Source organism: Cheilinus undulatus, linkage group 4 (assembly GCF_018320785.1).
Source record: "Cheilinus undulatus linkage group 4, ASM1832078v1, whole genome shotgun sequence".
Taxonomy (NCBI): domain Eukaryota; kingdom Metazoa; phylum Chordata; class Actinopteri; order Labriformes; family Labridae; genus Cheilinus; species Cheilinus undulatus.
Window position 1 is genome coordinate 21,898,339 of NC_054868.1, and position 20,518 is coordinate 21,918,856.

General features: G+C 37.7%; 1 protein-coding gene across 6 annotated transcripts in view; it reads right to left on the minus strand.

The window, feature by feature from the left end:
- Positions 1-18,361, minus strand: part of micu3a (mitochondrial calcium uptake family, member 3a) — a 46,874-nt gene extending 28,513 nt beyond the window's left edge. For all 6 annotated transcript variants that reach the window (XM_041784203.1, XM_041784199.1, XM_041784202.1 and 3 more), the window contains exons 1-6: positions 18,066-18,361; positions 10,259-10,406; positions 8,807-8,838; positions 7,954-8,032; positions 2,033-2,080; positions 272-354 (exon numbers count right to left, since the gene is read on the minus strand). In XM_041784203.1, the coding sequence (XP_041640137.1) occupies positions 272-354; positions 2,033-2,080; positions 7,954-8,032; positions 8,807-8,838; positions 10,259-10,406; positions 18,066-18,329 (654 nt within the window). In that variant the 5' untranslated portion in view covers positions 18,330-18,361. The remainder of the gene's footprint in view (positions 1-271; positions 355-2,032; positions 2,081-7,953; positions 8,033-8,806; positions 8,839-10,258; positions 10,407-18,065) is intronic.
- Between the last annotated feature and the right edge of the window lie 2,157 nt (positions 18,362-20,518).

Here is a 20,518-nt window from a genome sequence, read left to right on the forward strand (position 1 = left end):
AGGGTGTTAATATTTAGTAACGCAAAAGTACTCTAACGCGTTAGTTTTAGAAATAGGTAACGCAGTAACGTAAAGAGTTACTTTTCTCAGTATGTACCACAGTAATCTAACGAGTAAGTTTCAAAAGTAACGCCACCCAACACTGGTACAGAATAGGAGCTAAGATCGTTACATCCGCACCAGTATCTGACCTTGTCAATATCTTCATTAAGAATTTCCTTCACTGAGAAATAATGGCAGGATTTATTTTTTCTCAGTATCAGAGACTCACCACCAAGAACTCCCTCTTGTCCACCATCTGGTTGCCGTCTGCATCAAACATATTGAAAGCAATCTTAAAGCCAGCGTGGGGCTCTGGAGGACAGAGAGTAGAGCACATGGAGTGACTGAGTGTGCTTGCTTGTGTGTTAAAGGCAATTTCTAAATCCAGAAATAGCACTAAAGTGTCACAAGCAGGCTGGAGAAGTACAGATAAATCAGGTAACATTCATATTCTTTAAATCACTCGACCTGATTCTTATTGATCACATGTATTTGGTGATCTACCAATTTCAGATTACTAGTACATGGATGTTTATAACCACAGCAAATGCAGACATTTCAACTGAACATTTTGCTATCTATAAAGCCTTTCATTTATAATAATCACTGAAACTCATAAACACAAAGGAGGTGCTACTATGTAAAGCACTTTGTTTTTTAACTACTTTGTCAAAAATAAAGTAATCAAAGTTCTTTAAAAAATATTCATGAATTTAACATTTAAATTGATCAAGCAGCTATAAAGATGAATCTTCCGTGATGATTGATACAACATCACACATACACTAAAATGTGTATACTTCTCTATCGAACACATGATTTGTCAAAACACAAGCAGAGCTGAGAGAGTTGTGTGTTTTATAGTAACATTAATTTAAGAAGGAGAAAAGACTAAAACAAGAGGGCTTTTTATTGACCAGAACTGAAAAAATATATTTTTGTTTTTGTCTAAAATTAGACTATAACTAAGGAACATTTACATTTGAAATTAAACTACATTTTAAATAGCTGTCAAAATGAACACAGATAACCTGTCCTTTGATGTGGACGAAAAGTAATTTTTCTCCTCTTTAGTTTGCTGAAAATCTCTCTCTCTCTTTGGTTTTATGTATTTATTTTGCAGTTACACATGGATTAAAGCACTTAAAAAAAGACAAATCTGGCATTGTTATAGGCATTTTTAAAATAGGAGAGGGGCAGACATGAACATTTTTTTAAACAAGTAAAACAAAGAATATATATATATAACTTTTTGTTTTTTTTTCCCAATACCTGAAATGCCAATATTTAGCTGATACCCATGTAGATAACAACATTGAGGATGAACAAATTTAAGTTTGCCATTGAACAAATTTACAAAGTTCAGTAGTTAAAACATACTTCAAAGTGTAAGGATGATGATAGATGAAGAAACACACTTCAGCTGATGTAGGTTTGTTGGTCTAGCCTAAAACTTCACTTACTTATTTGCTTGTACATTCAATAGTTACAGCTGATATAGGCAGATTGTTTTTGCCAAAATATCAGCAGAAATGGACATTTCTGACAATACACATAATTCTCCTTTAAACTTACTACTGTTGATACCAAGACGATGCTGATTATGAATACAGTATATTTTGCAAATTACAACATATCAGATATTGGCAAAAATCCAGTATCTTGCATCACTAATAAAAACTAATGAAAAGTGAAAACTGTAATGACCTTGCATTCCTGTCTCGATTTAAGTGTTGAGAGTTTAAGTAGAGGTATTCTTTTCTTACTCTACGTCTTCTCTTAACTTCTGTGTTACCCCAAGGGGAAGGGGAAACCCAGCAGTTATAATTGCCTCTTGTTAAAATCTGGGTGGGCCTAGGTTTGCTTTCTGTCATGTACCTTAGCTAACATTGTTTGTCTTGAGACTGTCCAAGTGAAGCTAGAAACACAGAATAAAAAGGTAGAAGTGGGGATAAAGTGAAGGCTGAGTAGAGACACTAAACTGACTCACTTGTCAGGATGCAGAGCAGGAACAGATACTCTGTGTATGAGATGATGCCTGTAATAAGACAGAGACAGAGGGAGTTAAAGAAAAGGTCACATTGAACACACCTCCCTACACACACAATGTTTACAGATGTTCAAAATGCAAGGGCCTCCTGACACACACTCACACACATAATCCTTCCTTTCATGAAGATAGCATCTTAAAATGTGTCTTTCTGAGCTGAGCCGCCAACAGCCATTTGGCCACACACCGTTTCTTTTCTACACCCCAAGTGCCCAAAGTAAAGACACCGGCTGGCGGGGCTGGATGTGTGCGTGTTTGGATAAGCGAGTGAAAAATGTTTCAGGAGATGATCCTTTCTTGCCTCGGGCCCATTTAGGAATCTTTGTAGCTCCATCTCATCCCTCTCTCCCTCTGTTTCGCTTTCTGTCTGATCGCTCAGATAGTTCAGGGTGACTCGCTTGAGTGTTACGGGAGACTGCTTCCCCATGCCTGTGTGTGTGTGTGTAGGTGAACATGACACCAGTTAAGGCCACTGTGAGCTTAGTGTTTTCCTGATGCTCGGCTGCTTTGTGTAGAGGAGCTGATTTGGAACCGAATTCTCTTTTCAGCTTGAAGCCCAAGCTCTCTGCAAAGAGCAGGAGATACATTTTGACACCACTCAGGTTTCTCAGATACATGCTACATGCTTACACTAACACACTCTCAGCAATAAATGCTGTATAACAAACTGATGAACATTTCAACTACACAGCAAAAACTGGAGTGTTTATATCTATGGTTAAACATTCCAGGGTTGATTTTCACTCTCAAAGTGTAATTTTGGCCCATCTTTAGTTATGGGGTCTTCAGGGTTTAAGTTATTTGACAGTGTTGATCCAACTGTGTCACTTCAACTCAGTAGAAAGTCAATTCATCCAAGCCCCGCCCACCACTTGTTGGGGCTGTAGCTATAGCCTGTTGGTAGCCCCAACCAATTCTTTTTTATAAATCAGTGCTATTGGCCACCTTTACATCTGTCGGTAGGTTTTAACAAATTTAAAGCAATATAAAGAATCAAAACAATGCTGACTATGACCAGTCAGTGTGAAATTATTTGAAAGATACAGAGGTTTTTTTTTCGTTCCTTGAAAATTGGAGATTTTGGAGATACAAGGTTTTGGCCCGACGCCAGTGATATCTTTTCTTAACCAAAATGAGAATACAACAATTCATTTCAAATTTGAAATATGAGTCAGTCTGACCTGAGTTTAACTGAATGTATTGGTTATAATATAGAATGATTTATTGCTTGTATTAGTTGAAAAAAAAAAAAAACACATTTCTCATACAAAACACCATGATGGGTGTGAAAACCAAGACCAGAGGCATAATGCAAGGCAACATGGTACACTGAGTCCATGTTGTGTCTATTGTGAATAAAACATGGGTTCATGTGATTGCAAATCATTGCGTTCTGTTTTATTTACATTTTATACAGCACCCCAACTTATTTGGAAGTGGGGCTGTATTATGTATATGAGCACTTTTCTAATCACAGTATTATTAAGTAACACCACACTGGACATCTAAATTACACACATTTATTCTTCTGTAATCATAAATACAACTGATTTTAAACACACACACACACACACCCACACACCCACACACACACATATAGTCAACAGTGTTTGGCAGCTGTGTGCATTCCTTTGTCATTCTCAGAAATCCAAAGCCATCCTGTGGATTTTAACTGTCCTCGCTCATCATGGCATGAACAGACGAGCATGTACTGACATCAGCAGACACACAAACACACGCAAAAACACACACATCCAGTCAAATACACACACATCCAGTTAAATACACATACAAATTATTAACATTATACAAGGTACACACTGTAAGCGAACCTGTAAAAGAAATGAGTGGGTTAAAGGTAATAAAAATGAACAAGAGCACATAGAGAGGAACTACTGCATGCAGACAGTGAATACATGTCTATGTGATTGTGTGTGTGGTCTTGGAAATATGCCAACAATACTCTGAATAGACATGCAGTGTATATAAATACAATGTCTTCCTCTTGAGGACTCAGGACAGGCTTACTATCATGCTCTGTCTTTTCTTTGTGTCCCTGCTCTTTTTTATTTCTCTTGTAATTTTAGCCTTTTCTGTATTCTTGCTTTAGGGATGCACAATATTATCAGCATGACGGATATTTACCTAAAATTTAAATATTGCAGATGATATTTACATTTGAAATATCAGCTGTACATATAAGCAGTAAACTGCATATCCTTAAAATTGGTAAAATATTCAACTGTTCTATCAGGTAAAGGTGGTCGCCTAGAGCGCAACAACTTAAGAGGGCCCACTGTGAGCCCTCAACATTTTGATTAAAGCCCCAAACATAAAACAAACTATCAGACCGTCCACTTCCCTGCTCCTCTCTCGGCTCTGCTTGACTCAGCCTCTCTTTGCATCAGAGACAGAGTTTGATGGTGTTTATTACTGTAAAAAAGGGGAGTGTATACAGTGCTTAACAAATTTATTAGACCACCTGTCATATTTGTCTCAGAGACCATCTAGCATCATGAAGTGCTTTAATGCGGACTCTTTCATTTTCAGTGAGCTCTCCACGTTTTACCATTTTGAACAGGAATGAGGGATTTCAAACTGAATTCACCCAAGTTTGAGCCGGCTCACTGGTCTTCTCTGAGAAGTCAGAAATTAAGCATAACATTCAACCACTAAAACTAATTTGACATATTAATCAAGAAATAATAATGTGCTTTACTATTTTTTCAGTTTTTTTTTGTAAATCAGTAAATTTGAAAATTCATGGATAAGAATTATACTAATTATATTTTAGCATTAAAAATATAATTTCGGTTCTACATATTGGTGTATTAACTATTGCAAAAACATAAAAAATGATTTTGGTAATTACCAATGCTGTTAATTTAGGGCAGCTGTGACATAAACCTTACTCTGGTTAGGGTTAGGGTGGTCTAATAAATTTGTTAAGCACTGTATATCAGTATCAGCTGAATTAAGTTTGGAAATATTTGCATATCAGCAAAAATCCAATAAAGTGCATCCCCTCTTTTTTCCTTTCTTGCTTTTTCTCTATTCTAATTACACTTCCTTTAATCTGTCAGTATCACATCATCTTCTGACTCCTTTTAAATGTGTTTTTTTTTAAATGATGCATAATGATGTGATGACTGATGTTTAAATGTAACACAGACCTACATCCACATACTTATCACAAACAGAAAACATTGTCTTGGTAGGGGGAGAAATGGAGTGCTATGAGTAACATTCCCTGTATGTGTAATTATGTACACTATTAAAGAGGAGCTTTCCATCTCTCTCACTTTCAAGCTGATTATTACATATGAAGGAGAGGAAAGGAGAGGTTTTATTTTTAGTTATTTTAGCAGGTTGTTTGGCTGTAAGGAGGGACAGCACGACTCCAACCCCGGATTAGAGACACCTGCAGTGACACACACACATTTTCACAAGCACTATTTAGTCACACACCAGCAGGTAAGCTATATTACACATATACAAAAGGAAGAGAAATGAGAACCAACAATATCAGTCTATCACTTTTAAATTCTTCATCAGTATCATGAGTGTATTTATGGAGCAAAGTAAACCACAAAGCATTTCAAACTTTAAACTTTTACTGACTGATCCGCTATCCTTCAATGTGCTTTTTATTCCATCTGTCAATATAGCTAAGTGGGAGGCCCTTGAGGGGTCATGTGATAGGGTGTTAGCTAGGAATAGGCGATATCCTATCGTTTGTGATATACCGCGAAAAAAAACTTTCCACGATGAGAAAATGGCATTCAACAATAATAACGATATACTATGGTTGATGGCATATATGTCTCTGATCGTCGCGCATACATGTCATCAACTGTGACGCACTCGTAACTCACGTGCAGAAACGTAACAAACATTGCCGAAGGTGGAGTTAAAACAGAGGATGAGTTTGTTGCTGAACGAGGAGCTACCTCCGTTATCTAGAAATGGTTTGGTTAGAGGAAATCAGACGTGGAGCAGACAACGGTAATTTGCACAGTGTGCTTTATTTTATGATCCCCTATTCCTCCGTTTCACAGCAGTGGAAATTACGCACGGCCCCACTGTTTATACAAGGAAATAACGGAGCGCTTTGTGTAATATTTAGAAAGATATGAGTAGTAAACTCGCATCTCATGTAGATTTTCTATAAAGTTTGCATATTGTAACATTTACAACAACATAGAATGTACATAATATGATAGATAACATGACGCATGCTTATTTTTATCAGCGCTGTGGGTTCTGTCTGTTAGGTGCATAGGTGTGTGTCTAATGTAGACACCTCACAGACAGCAGACAGACAGACAGAAGTGTATGATGGAGGGACAGATAAACATTAAAGCACCACACCGTATGTATTATATCTGAAAATGTGACTATTACTACTACTACCACACTATAAGCTTCAGTGTAATTATACATCAAGGACTTAATCAAACTTAGTTAAAAAAATGTATCAAATTTACTTATTTTTATTAATTTCACAACAAGACTTTCAACTTGGACTTGCAGTAAATGACTTATCTCTGTAAAAGCAAACATGGTGGAGCCTGGCAGCTCTGCTCCACTGAAGGAACCTCCAAACTTAAAAGAGGATATCAGACTGCATTTTAGATTTAAACACTAGAGATAGAGGCAAACAGGACATATCCAGGATGGGCCATATGGAGGTGAAACAGTAATGTAATACTTCTAATTTAGGGTCAATTTTTAATGCTAATACTGAAATGTTTAATAATGTGTGAAGTTGGAACATTCTTTGTACTATTTCCAACTAAATTTCTCTTTGAATCTCTTAAATGTAGAGGCAACATAGTTTTTTTTACTAAATTATCCCTAAATGAATAGATATCTATTTAAATAAATATATTTATATATCTTTATTTATATGTAGCTGGTGTAGTTAAGCAGCCAATTGGATACATTTTACCTAGCCAAAAAGGTTGTGTTGAATGGTGCTATTTTTTATCGTGATTTATATCGTTATCACAATAAATACAGCAAAATATCGTGATAAATTTTTTAGTCCACATCACCCATCCCTAGTGTTAGCATGGGTGTGCTTTCTGAAGATCTCATATACAGATCATGGGTCTGCTTAAAGGCTGGGTTAGTCTACCTGTTTTCAACACGATTATAACCCCACCTTCAGCTGTTGAGTTTTAGGACCCATTGGCCCAAAAATTCTGTTGATTCATCTCATGTCCAGTGTCAAAATAACAACAATCAAGGACACTCCTCACGACCCCCCAACAGAAAGTTGAGCATGTTTGATTTTTGTCCTGCGTCCCATGATTTGTTCGATAATGTCAGTGATGTTTACCAACAAGAGCACAGAAATTTCAGCATGCGGAGCAGTCTCAAATGTAAATAAAGCAACTTGAAAGAAGATTGAGGAAGTTGGTACTGTAAGATGTTACCAAAGAAACAACATCATTTATGTCATGACAGACAGTTTAGAGCTAAAAAGTCTCAGTTTCATTTTCTTAATCTGTATTTGGCTGACTTATCAGCAATGCATGGGGACACAATAGAGACTGAGGTCTATTCACTGAGCACGTATCCTTTCATTGGGGTACAAGTATTTTGTGTTTCTTTAAAATTGGTGACTGCTAGTTACTCCCTCAAAGAGCATTAAAATTGGATTCAAAAATGTGCTAAATGTGTTTGTAGTGTTAGTGCTGGCAAAAGTAATCAAGGTGCATTTGCAAAAGCTTTTTCTGAGTATATTTTGTAGATGTTGATTGTGTCATGTTTATTACCGGGGGGGGGGGGGGGGGTGGGGTGGTGATGGTGGTGGTGGAGGCGGGAGTGGTGTATGTGTGTGTACTCTGTCAAACCTCGTTCTCTCAGGTTGCGGAACAGCTTCGAGGATCCTCTCCATACTGGGGGAGTCTCCGTGAGAATTTTCTCCAGCTCCTGACCAATATGTACAAAAAACATGGTTTAGAGCAACCTTAATGATGTGCACAGCAAACCAACAAACCTTTAAACTTCAACCAATGAAATAGAGAGAAACAGAGAACATGCCAGGAGATGGAGAAGGAGGAAAGAATTCAACAATCCCACACACTGTTTATCAAAATACTTCATTGTGTTCAATTGCTATATTTTACCATTATGTGAGCATTAAAAACCAAAGGTTAAAACCACATTTATGTAATTTTTTATCAGCACCCACAAAACGACCCTCGTCCAATCAGATCACTTTGTGGAAACAAAAAAAGGGTTTCATACCAGCTTATTTGTTGACCCATATTTATTTTTTTAGGGAACATTTAAAAAAAACAGTGACGTGTATTGCAAAATAAACAGATCTGTTAAATTCTTCTAGATTCATATCTATTTAAGTCATAAACATCCAAAAATGTTTGTGAAAGAGTTAAACTACATTCTTAAAATATGACTAAGCAATAAGTGACCTGACTTGACCTGGCAACCCAGCAGCAACTCTGAACCACTCAAGTGGTTAATAAACTCAGGACAGAGGTCCTTTACTTATGATCTTCTGTTCTGATGATGATGATCACAATAATACACCAATTCTACAAGCAAAACATTTAGTAAACCTTAAACAAGTCTTCATCAGGTGTTGCAAAATCATGAGTTCATGTTGCAGGGTTTCAAAGGACTGCTACAGATGTAACATGTAACAGATGGCAGCAACATAAGCATTCAGCTTGTGTCTCCCACCTGTTTGGTCAGGGACCTCCAGGGCCGCTTGTCTGCCAGGAACGAGACAAAAGAGCAGAGAAGAAGGGGAACAGGAGAAGAGAGAGTTTGGGTGGGCTTGGTCAGATAGCATCTGTATGATGTAGAAATGGGTCTTAATGTGCTTGGTACAGTCACAAAAGGCACACACACACACTAAAACGTGCAGACACACTCGCTGTATATACACTGTCATCATCACAGGCCCATTTGTAGCGTCTAAAGTGCCCTGTGCTTGTCTTTGTAGTAGGTGGAATGTCCCAGTAAAAGCACATACTACTTTTGTTCTGTTTTATACAACAAAGTTCATCTAATTCAACTTCAAAGGCAGCATTAGAGGATGTCGGCTGCTGAGAGGTTATGTGTGGCTGTATCGTATGTCACTGGGCCAGGGTTGATGTAAACATAAGCATACAGGTGCACAGTTTGCACGCAACAATCACAAAACACTGACGGTAGAGATTTTTTCACAGATATTTCTGATAACTTCATTTCTGATAGCAATGAGACACTTAAAAGTTTTAGTTGTAGATAGTTTAGTTGTTCAGAAAAAGCATAAAAAACAGAAATGTGGACAAGTAAGGAAGTGTGGCAGGTGTGTACATGTGTGGGTGCGTGCGTGCGTGTGACTAACTTGAACCTCAGACTAAACAATAGCTGTAAAGCCATCTGCTTTGAGGCTGGCTGGCCAGTCTAATCTGTTACTACTGGCAGCAGGCTGACAGAAATGGCAAAGACCTGTTTAAAAATAGGACTTCAAAGTGTTCTAAGACTAAGAAAAACTATCATGTAAACCTCTGAATGCATCAATCTTACAGACAATTAAATGCAGTTTTAAGTATGTTGTTTTTAAGTGGTGAACTGTTGTTGAGCTTGTATTGTTTTGAACGCTAGCATGTTCGTTTTTATCATTTGTATTGTGTAGTTATTACATCTTCCTGCCCAGGGACTACAGATGTAAATTAGCTTCATAGCTAACTCTGGCTCAGCAGCTCTGTTTTGCATGCCCCCTATCAACTAAACAAATGAACTAAACTTTGTTTTAATAAAAAAGATCTGCAACTTTATCAGACATCAATACCAGGAAGCTAAAAATATCACATTTAATTATGACACTTATTGATGTTAAAATGTAACTGAAATCATTCAAACTCTAAGATGGAAATTTAAACAGTTATTTCCATCCAATCAACATGCATGTGTTCTGTGATCCCTGTGATCTATAAGTGCTTGATTCTCGATGGAATTTAAGTTGTCAGTAGCATGTTATTACCAGATGAAAACCAGTCAAAATGAACTTCAAGTGTTACTTAACTGAAATTATTCAATAAGAAAATTTAATTTCTATCAAAGCAACAATTCTCAGACTTGTTGAATAAACTTTAATCGGAATGATATCAATCGACAAGAGCTCATTTTAAATATGTGACTTACTTCTTGGTTCGCTCATGGTGACTGACTCAATGAAGTTCTGCGGAGTCATGTACAGCTGCCCTTCATACTCTACTGAGCTGAACATGCGGAAGCGATGTTCATGGGATGACATGTACACGTCCCCCTCCTCAAAGTCAAAGGAACGTGCCTGCAGATAAAAGAAAAAAACAATACGCTCAACTGCTTTATATAGAGCCAGACATACACAGCAATACAAAAGTACATACAAAATACAAAAGTCTTGGGCCATCATTCGCCTTTTTGTTTAGAGTTTAATGATAATCCATTTTATCACTAATTTTTTTCATAATTTACAAAGTGTCAAAATAAAAGTAAAATAAAGATGTCTTCCACAGGCAAAAGTTGGCTCTTTGTGACTTCCATACTTAGTGCATCTTGAGCACGTCTAGAGAAAGTCTTTTAGATTTCTTAAGTAATCTTTAATCATTTTTTTAAATATTATTTTCACATTTCTGCAGTTTTTTATTTATTTCCCTGTCCCTATGATCCCAAACTATCTAGCTACTTACAGCACTATCTGTATTTTTTTTATCATTTATCAGTTGTTTTTCCCCACAGAAATTATTTCACTGCATTAGCATTCTGCTTAGAGTCATGGTCATGTTTGAAAATAAATCCACTACCATTCAGGCCGTTTCCAGAAAAAAATGGCATGATTATGGTGTTCTGACTATAATCCACGTACTACTCCTGAGCTGCGCTCTAGAGCGTTCTGTATCCTGTATTCCACCATGGTTGAGTACATTATGACGTTTAAAGGTCTATGTTTTCTACAAAAGAAGTGTTACATGTAAAATTCTGTGGTTTTCTACATCAGAAGTTGACTTTTTTTCATCAGTGGTGCCATAGTAGCTCTGTGACCCACTAATCAACAGATGAACTGTAGCTCGTGCCACAGAAAGGGATATTTACAGCGGTTTTCAAAGTGTGAGGCGGGCCTCTCCTGGGGGGCGCCACAGAACTTCAGGGGAGACGCGGAACCAGAAACCAGAGAAAAGGTGATCTAAATTCTGCTGTGCATGGAGCAAAATGGATAGACTTACAGTTACTATAGGGACTATGCTATAGAGTCAACTTTTCAAGTTAGGATTTTCCTGCATTGATCCTGGTGATGCTCAAGTCACAGTTTTTAATTTGCAAAGATCCAAGCTATTGACAGCATGAGGCTGTGTAAATCTTGGGGTCATCTTAAGACTGAGCAAAAAGTCTAGTGACCAAACTAGGGGAATTTTTAACAGGAAGTTAAAGGAATTTCGCTCACTGATCAGTGCACCAGCACTGATCAAAAGCAAGTACCAAGAAAGGCAGAAAGTGGAGGATGGTCTGCTGTTATGCAATCCTGCATCAACTGTACAGATGAAAACTTATTAGGTTCCCACTAAATAAGAGCGAAGCGCATAACAATCAGGTAGTATTGGCAATACATTTATTACTGAAGCCAAACAACTGATTGCCTGGGAAAGACAGATGTTTAAGAACATTTGCAGACCAAAGTATCAAAAATATATTGTTAAAAATTGTTAAAGTTTGACAATATATATATATTTTTTTTTCAGTCTGAATCTTTTTGGGGTTTTATGGGGGTCCACTGAATGAATAATTTTCTCTTAGGGGAGGCTCACTCTCCCACACTTTGAAAACCCCTGTGGTATATGATAGACAGGTCTGGAAAGTAACTCATTACATTTACTCAAGTTACTGTAATTAAGTGGCTTTTTTGTGTACTTGTACATTTTAAGTGCTTTTTAAAATCATTACTTGTCATTTTACTTTTACTTAAGTATATTTTGAGGAAAGTATTGTACTTAATTATATTTCAAAAAGCATAAAGTACTGAGTAAAAAAACTCAATAAAAAAAACAAAATGAGGACATCTAAGCTTTCTGCCAACAAGAAGAAAATGGTTACAAATCTAACTTCCATAACACATGACAGTCAGAAGCATAAATCCAGAGAATTATCCCACATTTTATCCTGTTGCATTTCACTTTAGGTTAAGTAACACCTTACAATAAACAACCTTGTTAGAGACCCATATCCTTTCATTTATATTGCACATTAAAGAAAGATCATATTTTACCTTCAACATCCTTTGAGGATCACAAGGAGCCACTCAGTACTCAATACTCTGAGTAAACTTATAACTTCCTTTTTACTTTTACTCGAGTAGATCTATAGAGCAGCACTTTTCAACTACTTAAGTACATTTTAACTAAAGTAACAGTACTTTTACTTGAGTAATATGGTCTGGTACTTTTCCACCTCTGATGATATATATGATATAGTTGATATAGTGATGACTTACTATCAGGGATCAATGCATTGTGTTTTATGTTGAAGTTGACCGGATGCTTTGCAAGTTTTTCTAGCTGTTTGGGTTGATTGTCCCTATGTGGACTGATGCGTTTTAGCAGTGGCTGGTGCTGAAAATAGATCTGGCCCATAACTCAAGTGGAGCAGAGCGGAGGCTGACCGGAGTGCAGTGTGCAGTGTAATTGCAAAGACTGATTAGAAAGAAAGCAATTTGCAGTTATCAGTATTACCCAGTGTGCACAAAAATACCATTTGGACAGGACATATTTCTGTAAATAATGTTTGCTGTGATTTATATATGGAGTTATCAAGTACTTTTTCAAGTAGAGGATGCTTCTGTTCTCAACATTGTCTACAGTAGCTTTAGCAAAGCAGCATAGGGAAGCAAGGGTACTAGGTTTTATTGAGAGGTGTACAGTAATTTATAATGCTCTTCAAATAGATGTGTGTAATTAAGAAATCAGTCAAACAATCAATCAATCAATCAGTGACTGTTTGCATAGTGCCAATTCATAACCAAAGTTATCTCCATGCCTTTCACAAAGAGGGCAGGCCAAGACCGTTCTCTTGGACATATTGTTATAAAGACCCAACGCTCATCATTTGTCAAAAAATGCAGCCTCTTCATCACAAATGCAAAATCAGCTGCCATTGTTACAGTGTTTCTCTCCATTTCAGTCTTTTTCAATCAAAATCATTCAAAGCTTTTAGAAAAAAGTAACAAATCTACATCAACAAGACAGCTTCTACTCCTCTTTGACACTGAACTGAATATGCTTTAGATGTCAAAAGAGTGAAGGATATCATGTTTGGCTTTGGGAAATATACATCCTCATTTTTCTTCAATTTAAAACTTTGATAGACCAAAAGAATAATCATTTAATCACATGAATAGTCAACCTAATAATTGATCATAAAAAACAAGTGTGAGTTGCAGCTTTAAAATAATCCCAATTTCATTCTATGTGAATGTGATTCCCTTAACTCTGGCCTCCTTTACAGTCAAACTCTCTTCCCTCTCACACTGAATTTCAAGTGGAATTGCCTCTTCACTGCTTTTGAACCTCAGTAATGAGGAAATGGTCTATTTTTGGCTTCGACTGTCTCAATTTAGCTCTCTGAGATTATAAAGAGAAAGTACCTCTGGCACAATTCATAGCTAGAACACAGGGGCATGTGCGAACACACAAGAAAAAAAACACATGAATACTTTGTCACTTTTCTACTTAATTAGCGTCTCCCCCTCTGTCTCTGTCTCTCTCTGTAAGGAGCCGGGGCTTCAGCCTGATTTGCTGCAGTGTAGGAAAGCTGCTAAGCCAACAGATAGTGCAGTATGGAGCTGTGTAATTAGTGGAGAGGTTTCCAAATTTAAACCTGTTTGGCTGCGGGGCCCAGTGCACCGATGTTCCTGCTCAGCTCAGCTAACATGCTAATGAGCACACACAGATTCATTCATAAAGCTTTGATGCTGCTTTCACCAAGGGGGCTTTTGAAGGCATGAATAGGAGATGAGCACTCAGCTTCATAGGAATGCACTGTAATCAAGTGAAAGAGCAAAGATGCCCATGGCTCCAACTCGCACTAATGAATGAAGATTACGAAGTTCTGCAAAGGCAGCTCAGTGCACATGCATGCTGTACAACCTGATGTATGTAATGGAAGCTTCTTGGTGTAAAAAGGAATGAAACTGTAGTCCTTTCAAATCGGACTGTCTTTGGTACACTGTGCTCTTTTACAGTTTCAATGCTGTGTGGGCCCAGCTAGACTTGTTACTGTCGTCTAGTCTTGTTTTCTTGGCTGCAGAGCAGATGCTCCAGTGATTTCCCCTCAGGCAGCACAGCGCTCGCCATTCAAGGTGGCAGCTTTTGGTCCACTGCCTGAATTCCTTTAGATTTTAACTCTCCAAATTTCAGTTCTTTTTTTTGTCCTGTCTGCTGTCAAGTTTAGTTATTTAAATTCAGTGAAATCTAGTGGCCACTGTCCAGAAAAGGTCCCAGCAGATTCAACCAGCAACTAGAAGGGTCACAAACATTTTCTGCCCTAACAATTTCAAAGCGGTGAATAAGAAGTTTTCTTTATTGTCATAAAACAAAACTTGAGCTGAATGTCAGCGAAAATTAGGGATGTATGTCACAGTATTATTGGTATGATACCAGTATTGGCAGATATTACCTTAAAAAGTGAGTTATCGGTGATACAGATATGAGCATTTCTGCCCATATTTAGGGCTGATATTTTGGCAAGAAAAATCTGCATGTATCAGTAGCCAATATTGGGCGCATTTGTAAGAACAAAGAAGTTTGTGGAGTTAAGCTTAATGGACCTACTCAGGCTAAAGTCTTTAATTTATTCATCATCATTTCTTACACTTTAAAGTGTTTTTTAAAGGCTGAAATTTGTAAAGTTGTTCATCCTCAAACTTTAAATTGTGTTAGGTCTATAAACAAAATGAGCTAAGTAACTGAACTCTGTTTATGCCATCGCCATCACATATGCAGTCACTGGTGCTCAGTGGCCAAACAGACATAAAGTCATTCTATATATAGCATGGCCATACAGAATAAGGACCAAATTACTTTCTGAAGGCTTGTTAACCCAAGCTAAATTTAGTCTTGTCCATCCTGTACTTTTGAAACCTTTAGGCTCAAATCAAGTAGTTCCATGTAACAAATTCCATAGATCCATATTAACCATTAGAGCTCACAGCTATTTTTTTCACCATCATGCCTTGTCTGGACTTTTTGCCTTAAAAAGCTTATAAAACATCATTTAAGAATATATCTAACACAGTAATGTCACTTGAATTTTAAAAAAAGATATAGGACTCTAAAGACAAAAGAAAAAAATAAATCAGAATTTGAAACTCACCGATTCTTATTGAAAACACACAGTTAACAATAGTGACTAAGCCTTTTCTTTGCACAGACTTGTTCTCCCATCTCTTGGGGACAAAACAGTGAAGAAATAAACATACCATGACTAACAGTTTTCAAAATATCCACATATATACAAAGAAAAAGTCCATGCATTTTTTTGCAGTTAGATTCATTTGTGCCACTCCTCTAAGCAGTAGAGATGCAACTGGCCAACTACAACTCCCACAATGCATTGCATGTCAACAAAAATGGCACTGCCCACTGAAGAAAGCCAAAGTACATGATCAAAAATGGATTACAGATGGAAGAAAAGGAGCTTATTATCGGATGTAACGCTGTGAATTTAATCTCCAAACACCCTGAAAAGTCACCGAAGTTCCGAAGTTCTGGAGAACATGATTAGACAGGCACAACGAAGAGCTTTCATAGGAAAAACCAAGTTAGCGTCTATGACGTTACCAAGTAATTTATAAAGGATGTGCCTGTGGCATGGATCCGTGCTGCGTGAGCTCTAAGGGTTAAAAACAGGAAAACAAGATAACAAGGGATGAAAAGTAAAGCCCACTTGATAATAGTATTTTTTAGATTTAACTGTAATCTTCTTTTCAGGTGAAACCTTCGTTTACCTGCTGGTTTGTTCTCCTGCAGGTGAGCTCTCATGATTACTCTAAACCTAATTATTCAGATTTCCTTCATAATAAATTAGCTGAGAAACAGATGGCTGCTCTTTCTCCTTTTCCCACTGGAAATATCCTGTTCCACAGTCATGTGGCTATTGCTCTTCCTATGGACTCTCATGCTAATAAAGTGAGTGGCAACACGCTCCCTTCATCGCAGCATCTCATATAAACTTCAATCTAACTTTATAGAAACAATCAACATACTTGACCTTACTGATGGGATTATGAACCACAAGTTCTAGGCTGTCTCCGTTACGGAAAAAATAAAAAGTAAACCACAGTATCAGGTCATCACAATGGGCTTCCAAAACAGCTGTTGTTCCACTGCCCCAAATACATATTAAATAGGCATGTACATCACATTAAATACATTTCTAGCTTTTTCCATTTCCACCTTAATGTGCCCACAGGAGCTGATCAAATACATAAGACAAGACTCTGCAGATACCCAACAACAGTCAAGTTTGACTGGGATCAAGGAGAAAAGATCTTACTCAGGGTGGCTCTACTGATCTTAACTAGCTATATCCACTTGTCTGGGAGCGTCAAGTAGTCATTTTTTAAGTTGGTAGTTTTGTCAAGAAAAAAAAAAAAAAATCTAAATCAGCAACTTTAACATGGCCCTGTGCATTTTTTCCGGGATCTCCAACTGCTTGTGACAATGTTTTTTTTTTTTTTTTTTGGGGGGGGGGGCTTTGTTGTTGTTTTTTTGCAAACTGACAGCTCTCTCTCATTGACTGATCATAATCTAAAATTATTCCATGATGGAGACAAAACAGGGGAAAGCTTGAAAAAGATCTCTAATTACAAATCTCTAACTAGTTGAAAATAGGCATGCACTATATTGTCGGCATGATATGGGTATTGGCAGTGATTGGCTTAAGAAGTTAATTTTCAGTATAAGCTGATATGAAAATTTCTATCATTATTAACAAACGATAAAATGGCTGTAAGTATCAGGTATAAATATTTTAGGCTTTTGTTCCAAAAACTGTTGCTGTTTCTACTACTGTCTATCCTGTTAAACCAATATAGCTTTTGAAAGTGTGTATACAACTAATGCCTACTTATTATAATAACAGTAAACACTCTCAGTTGTGGTTCTAGTTTAGATGTTATTTGTCCTTCGAATTGATTTCACAGATTTATAGGTTACAATGATATGTATGAGTTAAAACTGAATTGTACGCCATAAAAGGCGTTGTAATGATTTTAAGAAAGGTCTCTGGCCAAATAAGCCTTCTAGATTTGTTTGCATTGTTTTTAAATGAAGTGTGCTGCACACGTTGTTATGTCATGAAAAATGCGATCTTATTACCTTTCTAAAGTGACTTAAGATGAAACTACCAACTAATCACTGATCAGGCATAATGTGAGAAAACAATTATTGCTACAGTCACAATGGTTGCACTTAATTTTAGCTTTGAAATTCAAATGTGCCTGCAGTTACTCTGGACAGATGTGGGCACGCAGCTGTGTGTCTTGACTGACTGACTGACCGACATCCGGGCTGTCATTTCAGCACCAGCTCGAGCGGAGAGCGCCATTCCTGCATCTGCGCGCGCACACCGTCCTGCAGTCAAGCCAAACAGTGAGCGAAGTGTTTCCACCAAGCGAGCTGGGAATGAATGACACATTTTATCCGACCAAGCTCATAAATAGCCTGCCCAGTCATGGCTACAAAACAGAAGCAGGCCTAAAACTGCTTTTACGGGTTCTGAGTTCAGTAAGGAAAAGATGTGGAAAATACTCAGCGCCCTCTGACAGTGTTCTGTCGTTTCTTCTTTACTGTTTTACACACAGAAGGCCCATGTGGGACGACAATTTATCTGCAATAAGTCCACTAAGCCTCTATTTGTCACTTAATCCTCGTTGGAACATTAAAAAGCAGAGCCGTAGTCAAACGCAGCCTCCTACCTTCTCCTTGGCTTCAACGGTCGGGATGGACGGGAGCAGACCGTTGATGCTGTGACACCTCATCCTCTTCCTGCCTCTGGCGGTCATGATATCGTTGTAAAAGTAAAGTGCCACTGCGCCTCCCGCTACAAGACACGTACCGACAGCCAGACACCTCCGAGCTCTTCTTTCACCGGTCTTCCTACCAACGGCGAGCTCGTTTCTCGCCGCCGCCCAGAAGTTAAGCTTACCGGCCAGCGCTGCCACTCTGCGGAAAGCGGCCATTGCTGCTGTTTTGGTCGCTGCTGCTGCCGCTGTGCTGCTTTGGTTAGAACTTTGCGGGGAGCGCTGAAATATCGCGTTTCTTGTCGTTACCGCGAGATGTGTGAGCAGTGCTGATGCTGACAGCATTCCCAGGACAGAGTGGAGGGGATGTGGTAGCTACTTTACCAAGTAAGGGTAAGTTATTCAGTTATTCACTGTGCGAGTATGTAGCCTTACCTAAACACAGGACTAAATTCAACCAGCGAAACAGGAAAATATCCCGACTATTAGCTTAAGTGACCTATAAGCTCCAAACGACATGAATGTATTTGCGGACAAAAGTAAATCTTCCCCTCCTACGTGGTGGTGAAAGAAGCATCTTTTGACATTTATTTGCTTCAAATAGTTCAAAAGAAAAAAATCAAAATGTAATATACTCGTAGTGTTTTGGTGTTAGACCTTCATCAGCCAAACAGTTCTTCAAACTAGAAATGTGTTACTGGAGTAAGGCCTGATTGCTGCATTTGTTAAAAATGGGCAAAAGCGGGAATTTTCCGGGCATCCTTAGGTTCCAGAAAAAAAAAAAACATCTGGCCTACGGCAAGCAAAAAGGCCAAATCCCTGACGCCAGTCATATTTTAATGACTCTTTAGGGGTCAAAGATGTTGGGAAACTCTGATTTGGAGCATGCAGAGGACACACAAATGTCTCCTATTAAAAGGTTAATCATTTTCTTTACAGCATAAGCATTTTAGCACTGTTCCAATCAATCAAAATAATGTTTTCTAGCCAAACCACAATTGGTTGGATGTGACAGTACAGCCTAATGCCAAAATGAATACACACTGAGTAAACATTCTTTTGACTGGTTTTGTTGTATTAGTACAGACATTTAAGATGCATCAAAAGTTTGAGCAGTTCATCAGTGCAGACAACTTTATGACCTGAAGATGAACATTTCATTTTCCTCTCCTAAAGAATTACACAGTCAGCCTCTTTGTTGATGCTTGCCCAACACACCTACATGACGCCATATCCATAAGATTATACATTTTCATCATATTTAACTGGGCCAGTCAACCTGAATTCGACCTACTAAAAGAAGAAAATGTTTGCTAATAGGGTAACTAAAAGTATTAGAGTTACTCAAATACACAATGATATTTTTAAAAGCAAGTATTCCTCTATGTGTTGCAGTTCAAGCTATATTTTCACATTGTTTCTTTTTAGAACTAAGTTGGGAGGCTGTTCTTTCTTACTTTAATCGGTTACAACAAAGTAAAGACCCATCCAAGAATTATTAATAAGACCTTGTGCAGATCTCAAAAGAAATTGACAAATCTGGCAAACTGAAGTCAAAAACAGTAATATATACCTCTTTCTATTACCTCAAATATCTCACAACAAATTATCTTGGAAGATCTTGAAAGCCATCTCCATTTACATGGTGGAAATTAAAAGTGTTGATGATAAACATCTGTCAATCCTCTTCTTTTCACTAAGGGTCAGTGTGGTATCAAATTTCCAATGAGAAGTGCAGGATCAAAGCAGCAAACGGAGAGCAGATATCAAACGAATATCAAAGATGAACTCTTCATTTAAGTCTTTACATGTAGGACTAATGTTAACCTGATGGGGCTTTTCCTCTGACTTTGATGCTTGGAGAAGAAAGGAGTGAAGTCTAATACATGGGCCTGTCACCTGTTCACACATGAAGCATGGTGGATCACTGTGACCTGTAAGCTCCATTTAGCCAAAAGTTGAGAACAGATCAAACAATGAATATCAAGACCTAGTGGTAACAAATAAATGCTTTAAAAGGCTAATTATAAAGCCTTTAATGTTTTCGTTTGATTTTAAATTTTGCTTATGATCCCAAATAAGTTTGACTATTTTGATGATTATTTCAAAGTTGACTGACGCACATGGAGATGGTTTGTTAAGGCAAAATTACAACCTAAATGTAGAAAACAAAAAACTCCCATCATTGAATTCTTGTGAGTTTGATAGCACCTCAAATGACCAAATCACTGCCCCATTCCTTGTACATATTCATTTCACAGAGCTCCAGGTAAATCAACATTATACATGCACACTGTGGGCTTCAGAAGCATGAAAATAGTTGGACAGTTTAATTGGAGTGTGGGGGTCAGCCTCCAGTTAGGTTTTGTCACAGTGGATGACCTGGGCATTGTAACTTTGGGTAATTT